The 12,621-nt window shown below is 38.1% G+C and overlaps 1 protein-coding gene across 1 annotated transcript in view; it reads left to right on the top strand.

The window, feature by feature from the left end:
* LOC128636772 (E3 ubiquitin/ISG15 ligase TRIM25-like) overlaps positions 1–12,621 on the top strand; it is a 70,923-nt gene that overhangs the window by 33,109 nt on the left and 25,193 nt on the right. Inside the window, exon 2 of the mRNA XM_053689751.1 lies at positions 8,823–8,874. Coding sequence (XP_053545726.1) covers positions 8,823–8,874 — 52 coding nt within the window. The remainder of the gene's footprint in view (positions 1–8,822; positions 8,875–12,621) is intronic.

The following is a 12,621-nucleotide window of genomic DNA, read 5'->3' on the forward strand; positions in this document are numbered from 1 at the left end:
TTTAACAGGTAAGTTCTTACATAAATTATGTTTTCTTTCATGTAATTAGCAAGAGTCCATGAGCTAGTGACGTATGGGATAATGACTACCCAAGATGTGGATCTTCCACGCAAGAGTCACTAGAGAGGGAGGGATAAAATAAAGACAGCCAATTCCGCTGAAAATAATCCACACCCAAAATAAAGTTTAAATCTTATAATGAAAAAAACTGAAAAAAACTGAAATTATAAGCAGAAGAATCAAACTGAAACAGCTGCCTGAAGTACTTTTCTACCAAAAACTGCTTCAGAAGAAGAAAACACATCAAAATGGTAGAATTTAGTAAAAGAATGCAAAGAAGACCAAGTGGCTGCTTTGCAAATCTGATCAACTGAAGCTTCATTCCTATACGCCCAGGAAGTAGAAACTGACCTAGTAGAATGAGCTGTAATCCTTTGAGGCGGAGTTTTACCCGACTCGACATAGGCATGATGAAACAAAGATTTTAACCAAGATGCCAAAGAAAAGGCAGAAGCCTTCTGACTTTTCCTAGAACCGGAAAAGATAACAAATAGACTAGAAGTCTTCGGAAATCCTTAGTAGCTTCAACATAATATTTCAAAGCTCTAACTACATCCAAAGAATGCAACAAGTTTTCCTTAGAATTCTTAGGATTAGGACACAATGAAGGAACCACAATTTCTCTACTAATGTTGTTAGAATTCACAACCTTAGGTAAAAAATTAAAAGAAGTTCGCAACACCGCCTTATCCTGATGAAAAATCAGAAAAGGAGACTCACAAGAAAGAGCAGATAATTCAGAAACTCTTCTAGCAGAAGAGATGGCCAAAAGAAACAAAACTTTCCAAGAAAGTAATTTAATGTCCAGCGAATGCATAGGTTCAAACGGAGGAGCTTGAAGAGCCCCCAGAACCAAATTCAAACTCCAAGGAGGAGAGATTGACTTAATAACAGGTTTTATACGAGCCAAAGCTTGTACAAAACAATGAATATCAGGAAGACTAGCAATCTTTCTGTGAAAAAGAACAGAAAGAGCAGAGATTTGACCTTTCAAGGAACTTGCAGACCAACCTTATCCAAACCATCCTGAAGAAACTGTAAAATTCTAGGAATTCTAAAAGAATGCCAAGAAAAATGATGAGAAAAACACCAAGAAATGAAAAACTTCCAGACTCGATAATATATCTTCCGAGATACAGTTTTACGAGCCTGTAACATAGTATTAATCACAGAGTCAGAGAAACCTCTATGATTGAGAATCAAGCGTTCAATCTCCATACCTTCAAATTTAAGGATTTGAGAACCTGATGGAAAAAAGGACCTTGCGATAGAAGGTCTGGTCTTAACGGAAGAGTCCACGGTTGGCAAGTGGCCATCCGGACAAGATCCGCATACCAAAACCTGTGAGGCCATGCTGGAGCCATCAGCAGAATAAACAAACGTTTCTTTAGAATCTTGGAAAAAGAACTATAGGCGGAAAGATATAAGCAGGATGATACTTCCAAGGAAGTGACAATGCATCCACTGCTTCCGCCTGAGGATCCCTGGATCTGGACAGATACCTGGGAAGCTTCTTGTTTAGATGAGAAGCCATCAGATCTATTTCTGGAAGTCCCCATATTTGAACAATCTGAAGAAATACCTCTGGGTGAAGAAACCATTCGCCCGGATGTAGTGTTTGGCGACTGAGATAATCCGCTTCCCAATTGTCTATACCTGGGATATGAACAGCAGAAATTAGACAGGAGCTGGATTCCGCCCATACAAGTATTCGAGAGACTTCTTTCATAGCCAGAGGACTGTGAGTTCCTCCTTGATGATTGACATATGCCACGGATGTGACATCGTCCGTCTAGAAACAAATGAACGACTCTCTCTTTAGAAGAGGCCACGACTAAAGAGCTCTGAAAATCGCACGGAGTTCCAAAAATGTTGATTGGTAATCTCACCTCCTGAGATTCCCAAACCCCTTGTGCTGTCAGAAACCCCCATACAGCTCCCCAACCTGTCAGATTTGCATCTGTTGAGATCACAGTCTAGGTTGGAGGAACAAAAAGAAGCCCCCTGAACTAAACGATGGTGATCTGTCCACCACGTCAGAGAGTGTCGAACAATCGGTTTTAAAGATATTAATTGAGATATCTTTGTATAATCCCTGCACCACTGGTTCAGCATACAGAGCTGAAGAGGTCGCATGTGAAAATGAGCAAAGGGAATCGTGTCCAATGCAGCAGTCATAAGACCTAGAATTTCCATGCATAAGGCTACCGAAGGGAATGATTGAGACTGAAGGTTTCGATAAGCTGAAACCAATTTCAGACGCCTCTTGTCCGTCAGAGACAGAATCAAGAACACTGAATCTATCAGGAAACCTAAAAAAAGGTTACCCTTGTCTGAGGAATCAAACGAACTTTTAGGTAAATTGATCCTCCAACCATGTTCTTGAAGAAACAACACTTATAAAAGACTGGAAAGGTTCTTTCTAGAGAAAATGAGCAAAGGGAATTGAATCCAATGCTGTGGTCATAAGACCTAAAACTTCTATGCGTATATAGCAACTGAAGGAAATAATAGAGACTAAAGGTACCGATAGATGGAACCCAATAACATTATCCCTTGTCTGATAGAGACAAGGACAGTGACACAAACTATCTGGAAACCTAAAAAAGGTGACCCTTGTGTGAGGAATCAAGAGCTTTAGAAAAGAAAATCCTCTAACTATGTCCTGAAGAGTAAGTGAATCATATGAGATTCCGCATCCTCAGAAAATAATCTGAATGAAAACAGAAAAATGAAAATATGCATTTATTGTATCTAATGAAAACAAATAATGCTATCAAAGACCATAAAAAGGCAATATAGTTTGAATAAAACTCCAAAACCCGGTTCCTCAAAAGAAACTGGAAGAAATACCCCAGAAGATTCCAGGTCTGAGCAGCGCTTGAACACCATGGGTGCCAAGCCATGCTTCAACAGTACCCAAAATATATAGGACAGAAAACACAGTTAAAGAAAGTGTTAGCCTTGCTGGAATAAAATCAAAGAAATTTGGAAAAAATAAATTTCAAAGAAGCCTTAACCTGCCCCTTACCAGCCAAGCTGGAATACGGCACGTACATCGCAAAATTAGGGAGCTGATTTCGAACTCCAAATATAGACATGTTACTTGGGAAAGAACTCAGGAATTCGTTCCTTAATAAGAACAACCAAACTAATATAAGCTTAAAGTTTTAGTCTTAGAACTCAACCTTGAAGCCCAGAGTAACAGTTAAGAATTGAATCCAATTATAAAACAAATAATTGATTATCTTAGAACAAAGGAAATATGGATTTTTTTTAAAAAAAAATCACAAAATTCTTCTAGCTAAAAAAGCAGAAGACATTAAAATGAAGACACAAATGAAATTATTAGCATGATAGTCCAGTTTAAAGGACCAGCCAATACAGTGGACTTGCATAATCAATAAATGCAAAACAACAAGACAAATGCAACAGCACCTAGTCTAGTAAATGTTGTCCCTTTAACAATGCTAAAATAAATCATAATCTGATACTTGATCTTAAAGTAAACAGAGAAAATGAAGCAATTGCAATATCCAAATAAATCACAGGACCAAGAAAAGTACCTGAAACTAAATAATTTTCCATAAATAAGATACAACTATCTAAAGGAAAATAAATACTATTTTGCTATAGAAACAATAGCATAATTAGTAGAATTAGAGATAGCCCCAATAAATTGGAGAACCCTCCAAATTGAGTTTATCTGCTGGCAAAGAATATAGTTTAAAACCTTTTTGAAGAAGGAATAAAAGAAAATTCTCAGCCTATTCCATTCCCTAGTATAGGGAATTGGAAAGAAAACCTCTAAAGAAATAAATAGGTAGAAATAATGTCAGCTAGTCTTAAAGAACTAGTTACCTTAATATCCAAAATAATCAACACCTTTTCAACAAAGAACAAATGTACTTTAATAATTGAAAAATAATAAAAAAGTAGATTTGTTAGTGTCAATATCTGATGAAGAAAATTTCTGAAAAAAACATCATCAGAGAAGGATAAATCAGTATGTTGTTGGTCATTTGAAACTTCAATAATTAAAAAAGAAGTGAAAAAGACCTAAAAATTTTATTAGAAGGCACGAAGTCAGACAAAGCCTTTAACATAGAATCAGAAAAATATTTCTTATAAGTCTTCTAAATATTTCTTGTAAGAAAAGAAAATATATAAAGCATAAATACTAATGGAATCCGCATGTAAAAGTATAACATAATATCTTATTACAAACCATAGCTAAAGATAAACATTTATAACATTTAAAATAAATGAACTTAGCTTTGGTAGAACTGAAACTCAGTTAAGCGTTTTTACAAAAGTGGCTTCTGATTCAGAGTCCATTTGAGACATCTTGCAATATGTAATAGAAAAAACAACATATAAAGCAAAATTGATCAAATTCCTTAAATGACAGTTTCAGGAATGGGAAAAAAATGCCAATGAACAAGCTTCTAGCAACCAGAAGCAATAAATAATGAGACTTAAATATTGTGGAGACAACAATGACGCTCGAATTTTTTAGCGCCAAAAAAGCCGCCCACATTATTTGGCGCCTAAATGCTTTTGGCGCCAAAAATGGCGCCACATCCGGTAACGCCAACATTTTTTGGCGCAAAAACGTAAAAAAAATGACGCAACTTCCGGCGACACGTATGACGCCGGAAATGACAAGAAAATTTTTGCGCCAAGAAAGTCTGCGCCAAGAATGACGCAATAAAATGAAGCATTTTCAGCCCCCGCGAGCCTAACAGCCCACAGGAAAAAAAGTCAAATTTTAAGGTAAGAAAAAATTGAATTATTCATATGCATCATCCCAAATATGAAACTGACTGTCTGAAAATAAGGAACGTTGAACATCCTGAATCAAGGCAAATAAATGTTTAAACACATATATTTAGAACTTTATATAAAAGTGCTCAACCATAGCTTAGAGTGTCACAGAAAATAAGACTTACTTACCCCAGGACACTCATCTACATGTAGTAGAAAGCCAAACCAGTACTGAAACGAGAATCAGTAGAGGTAATGGTAAATATAAGAGTATATCGTCGATCTGAAAAGGGAGGTAAGAGATGAATCTCTACGACCGATAACAGAGAACCTATGAAATAGACCCCGTAGAAGGAGATCATTGAATTCAAATAGGCAATACTCTCCTCACATCCCTCTGACATTCACTGCACGCTGAGAGGAAAACCGGGCTCCAACCTGCTGCGGAGCGCATATCAACGTAGAATCTAGCACAAACTTACTTCACCACCTCCACAGGAGGCAAAGTTTGTAAAAAACTGATTTGAGGGTGTGGTGAGGGGTGTATTTATAGGCATTTTGAGGTTTGGGAAACTTTGCCCCTCCTGGTAGGAATGTATATCCCATACGTCACTAGCTCATGGACTCTTGCTAATTACATGAAAGAAATTATCGCGCCAAAAATTACGCAATAAAGTGTAGCATTTGGTGCACCCGCAAGCCTAATCCAGCCCGCAATTTGAAACAAAGTAGTCAATTAAAAAAAGACTAAACCCCAGGTAAGAAAAAATATTTCTTAATATTTACTTTCCCCAAATATGAAACTGACAATCTGCAAAAGGAAATACATGAACCTGACTCAAGGCAAATATAAGTACAATACATATATTTACAACTTTATAAATTACATAAAGTGCCAAACCATAGCTGAGGTGTCTTAAGTAATAAAAAACATACTTACCAAAAGACACCCATCCACATATAGCAGATAGCCAAACCAGTACTAAAACAGTTATTAGTAGAGGTAATGGTATATGAGAGTATATCGTCAATCTGAAAAGGGAGGTAGGAGATGAATCTCTACGACCGATAACAGAGAACCTATGACATAGACCCCCGTTAGGAAAATCATTGCATTCAATAGGTGATACTCTCCACGTCCCTCTGACATTCGCTGTACTCTAAGAGGAATCGGGCTTCAAAATGCTGAGCAGTGCATGTCAACGTAGAAATCTTAGCACAAACTTACTTCACCACCTCCATAGGAGACAAAGTTTGTAAAAACTGAATTGTGGGTGTGGTGAGGGGTGTATTTATAGGCATTTTGAGGTTTGGGAAACTTTGCCCCTCCTGGTAGGATTGTATATCCCTTATGCCACTAGCTCATGGACTCTTGCCAATTACATGAAAGAAAATGTATTTAATTGTAGTTATTTTATTTAGATTTATTTAAATTATATTTAAGTTAGGGGGGGTTAGGGTTAGACTTAGGTTTAGGGGTTAATAACTTTATTATAGTGGTGGCGACGTTGGGGGCGGCAGATTAGGGGTTAATAAATGTAGTTAGGTTGCAGCGACATTGGGGTCGGCATATTATGGGTTAATAAATATAATGTAGGTGTCGGCGATGTTGGGGGCAGCCGATTAGGGGTTCATAAGTATAATGTAGGTGGCGGCGGTGTCCGGAGCGGCAGATTAGGGGTTAATAGTATAATGCAGGTGGCGACGATGTCGGGGGCGGCAGATTAGGGGTTAATAAGTGTAAGATTAGGGGTGTTTAGACTCAGGGTTCATGTTAGGGTGTTAGGTGCAGACATAACTTTTATTTCCCCATAGGAATCAATGGGGCTGCGTTAGGAGCTGAACGCTGCTTTTTTGCAGGTGTTAGGTTTTTTTTCAGCCGGCTCAGCCCTATTGTTTCCTATGGGGAAATTGTGCACGAGCACGTTTAGCCAGCTCACCGCTACTGTAAGCAGCGCTGGTATTGAGGTGGGATGTGGAGCAAAATTTTGCACAATGCTCACTTTTCTGAGGCTAACGCCGGCTTTCAGAAAACTCGTAATACCAGCGCTGTCTTAAGTGAGCGGTGAGAAAAAAAGTCTCGTTAGCACCGCACCCCTGTTACCACAAAACTCGTAATACCAGTGCTGTCTTAAGGGAGCGGTGAGATAAAAAGGCTCGTTAGCACCGCACCCCTGTTACCGCAAAACTCGTAATACCAGCGCTGTCTTAAGTGAGCGGTGAGATAAAAAGTCTCGTTAGCACCGCACCCCTGTTACCGCAAAACTCGTAATACCAGCGCTGTCTTAAGGGAGCGGTGACAAAAAAAGGCTCGTTAGCACCGCACCCCTGTTACCGCAAAACTCGTAATACCAGCGCTGTCTTAAGTGAGCGGTGAGATAAAAAGGCTCGTTAGCACCGAACACACCTGTTACCGCAAAACTCGTAATACCAGCGCTGTCTTAAGTGAGCGGTGAGATAAAAAGGCTCGTTAGCACCGCACACCATTACCGACAAAACTCGTAATCTACCCGTTAGAACATATTCTGAAATGTGAAGAACATTGGAATGTGAAATATTTACAGTACAAACACATTATAACGCTTTATTAATGATGAATATTACATACATATGCTTTTATATGTTTTCAGCTACTTGACAGCAAAAGGCTCCAATGTACTTATATGTCTATAAATGTATACATATGTATTTATGTGTTTACATGTGTATATATGTCTGTAAATACAAGCATACACATATAAATACATACATATGTACACATATATAAATACCGGTATATACACATATACTCCTCCTGTATCTTCATATAGAACGACAACCAGGTTGCTATGCAAAAAATAATCTGTATAAATTAAAAAAGGGACAGCACTCACTGGATTTAGATTTAAAACAATCTGTGGTACCGTGTTTATGATGTCCTATTAAAACACAAGGATTCTTTTTAATCTAAATCCAGCGAGTGCAGTCCCTTTTTGATGTAAACATATACACATGTACATATTTAGACATGAGTTTTTTATCATTTTTATTCTTGTGTAACAGTTTACCAAAGCTCTGAAATCACGGTAACCCGATGAGAGTACTTTTAACCTTTAAAACACTTTTAACTAATAACCCCGCTCCTTCCCACGCACATAAAGAGCCGCTACTGCACCACCACTCCTCTAAATGTATGAGCCAGAGCAGCAGACAATGGTCATAAAAATTATATGTGAAGCAGAGGCAGCCGTTCTTGTTCCACTCTGCACTGGTAGTGATGGTGCTGGTGGTACTACTGGTGATATGTTGGCACTACGGGTGATATGGTGGTACTACTGGTGATATGGTGGTACTACTGGTGATATGGTGGTACAACTAGTGATATGGTGGTACAACTGGTGATATGGTGGTACAACTGGTGATATGGTTGTACTACTGGTGATATGGTGGTAATACTAGTGATATGGTTGTACTACTGGTGATATGGTTGTACTACTGGTGATATGGTGGTACTATTGTGATATGGTGGTAATACTAGTGATATGGTTGTACTACTGGTGATATGGTTGTACTACTGGTGATATGGTTGTACTACTGGTGATATGGTGGTAATACTGGTGATATGGGGGTAATATTGGTGACATGGTGGTCATACTGGTGATATGGTGGTACAACTGGTGATATGATGGTACTACTTGTGATATGGTGGTAATACTAGAGATATGGTTGTACTACTGGTGATATAGTTGTACTACTAGTGATATGGTGGTACTATTGGTGATATGGTGGTCATACTGGTGATATGATGGTACTATTGGTGATATGGTTGTACTACTGGTGATATGGTGGTAATACTGCTGATATGTTGGTAATACTGGTGATATGTTGGTAATACTGGTGATATGGTGGTAATACTGGTGATATGGTGGGTCTACTTGTAGTGGTAGCATTACTGGTGGTGGTGGTGGTGGTGGTATTACTGTTTTATAAATTAAATATATGTCATGTTTCCACAGGTACAAATCAAAACAAAATCAAATATTCAACATCCAGCGGTGAAGAAAATAGGTAAGGAAACAAGAAAGAGAAATCTAATTATTTGTTCAGTATCTTACCAGTACATATTACACACAAAATCATATGTATAGATGTACACACAAACACACTTACACATACGCGCACACAATCATACATACAGATGTACACACATACACATGCGCTCACACAATCATATATACAGATGTACACACATACACATGCGCTCACACAATCATATATACAGATGTACACACATACACATGCGCTCACACAATCATATATACAGATGTACACACATATACATGCGCTCACACAATCATATATACAGATGTACACACATACACATGCGCACACAATCATATATACAGATGTACACACATATAAATGCGCTCACACAATCATATATACAGATGTACACACATGCACATGCGCTCACACAATCATATATACAGATGTACACACATACACATGTGCTCACAGAATCATACATACAGATGTACACACATACACATGCGCACACACAATCATATATACAGATGTACACACATACACATGCGCTCACACAATCATATATACAGATGTACACACATACACATGCGCTCACACAATCATATATACAGATGTACACACATACACATACGCGCACACAATCATACATACAGATGTACACACATACACATGCGCTCACACAATCATATATACAGATGTACACACATACACATGCGCTCACACAATCATATATACAGATGTACACACATACACATGCGCACACACATACATACTTACAGATGTACACACAAACACACATACACATGCACACACACTTACATACTTACAGATGTACACACAAACACACATACACATGCACACACATACATACTTACAGATGTACACACAAACACACTTATAGATGTACACACAAACACACATACACATGCGCACACACATACATACTTACAGATGTACACACAAACACACATACACATGCGCACACACATACATACTTACAGATGTACATACAAACACACATACACATGCGCACACACATACATACTTACAGATGTACACACAAACACACATACACATGCACACACACATACATACTTACAGATGTACACACAAACACACAAAATCAAATATTCAACATCCAGCGGTGAAGAAAATAGGTAAGGAAACAAGAAAGAGAAATCTAATTATTTGTTCAGTATCTTACCAGTACATATTACACACAAAATCATATGTATAGATGTACACACAAACACACTTACACATACGCGCACACAATCATACATACAGATGTACACACATACACATGCGCTCACACAATCATATATACAGATGTACACACATACACATGCGCTCACACAATCATATATACAGATGTACACACATACACAGGCGCTCACACAATCATATATACAGATGTACACACATACACATGCGCGCACACAATCATATATACAGATGTACACACATATAAATGCGCTCACACAATCATATATACAGATGTACACACATGCACATGCGCTCACACAATCATATATACAGATGTACACACATACACATGTGCTCACAGAATCATACATACAGATGTACACACATACACATGCGCTCACACAATCATATATACAGATGTACACACATACACATGCGCTCACACAATCATATATACAGATGTACACACATACACATGCGCTCACACAATCATATATACAGATGTACACACATACACATGCGCTCACACAATCATATATACAGATGTACACACATACACATACGCGCACACAATCATACATACAGATGTACACACATACACATGCGCTCACACAATCATATATACAGATGTACACACATACACATGCGCTCACACAATCATATATACAGATGTACACATATACACATGCGCTCACACAATCATATATACAGATGTACACACATACACATGCGCTCACACAATCATATATACAGATGTACACACATACACATGCGCGCACACAATCATACATACAGATGTACACACATACACATGCGCTCACACAATCATATATACAGATGTACACACATACACATGCGCTCACACAATCATATATACAGATGTACACACATACACATGGGCTCACACAATAATATATACAGATGTACACACATACACATGCGCTCACACAATCATATATACAGATGTACACACATGCACATGCGCTCACACAATCATATATACAGATGTACACACAGACACATGCGCACACACATTCATACATACAGATGTACACACATGCACATGCGCTCACACAATCAAATATACAGATGTACACACATACACATGCGCACACACATTCATACATACAGATGTACACACAAACACACATACACATGCACACACACATACATACTTAAAGATGTACACACAAACACACATACACATGCACACACACTTACATACTTACAGACGTACACACAAACACACATACACATGCGCACACACATATATACTTACAGATGTACACACAAACACACATACACATGCACACACATACATACTTACAGTTGTACACACAAACACACATACACATGTGCACACACATACATACTTACAGATGTACACACAAACACACTTACACATGCACACACATACATACTTACAGATGTACACACAAACACACATACACATGCACACACACATACATACTTACAGATGTACACACAAATACACATACACATGCGCACACACATACATACTTACAGATGTACACAAAAACACACATACACATGCACACACACATACATACAGATGTACACACAAACACACATACACATGCTCTCACACATACATACTTACAGATGTACACACAAACACAAATACACATGCACACACACACACATACATACTTACAGATGTACACACAAACACACATACACATGCACACACACATACATACTTACAGATGTACACACAAACACATGCACACACATACATAGTTATAGATGTACACACAAACACACATACACATGCACACACACATACATACTTACAGATGTACACACAAACACACATACACATGCGCACACACATACATACTTACAGAAGTACACACAAACACACATACACATGCACACACACTTACATACTTACAGATGTACACACAAACACACATACACATGCGCACACACATACATACTTACAGATGTACACACAAACACATGCACACACATACATACTTACAGATGTACACACAAACACACATACACATGCGCACACACATACATACTTACAGATGTACACACAAACACACATACACATGCACACACACTTACATACTTACAGATGTACACACAAACACACATACACATGCACACACATACATACTTACAGATGTACACACAAACACACTTATAGATGTACACACAAACACACATACACATGCGCACACACATACATACTTACAGATGTACACACAAACACACATACACATGCGCACACACATACATACTTACAGATGTACATACAAACACACATACACATGCGCACACACATACATACTTACAGATGTACACACAAACACACATACACATGCGCTCACACATACATACTTACAGATGTACACACAAACACAAATACACATGCACACACACATACATACTTACAGATGTACACACAAACACACATACACATGCACACACACATACATACTTACAGATGTACACACAAACACACATACACATGCACACACACATACATACTTACAGATGTACATACAAACACACATACACATGCACACA

This window comes from Bombina bombina, chromosome 7 (assembly GCF_027579735.1).
Source record: "Bombina bombina isolate aBomBom1 chromosome 7, aBomBom1.pri, whole genome shotgun sequence".
NCBI lineage: Eukaryota > Metazoa > Chordata > Amphibia > Anura > Bombinatoridae > Bombina > Bombina bombina.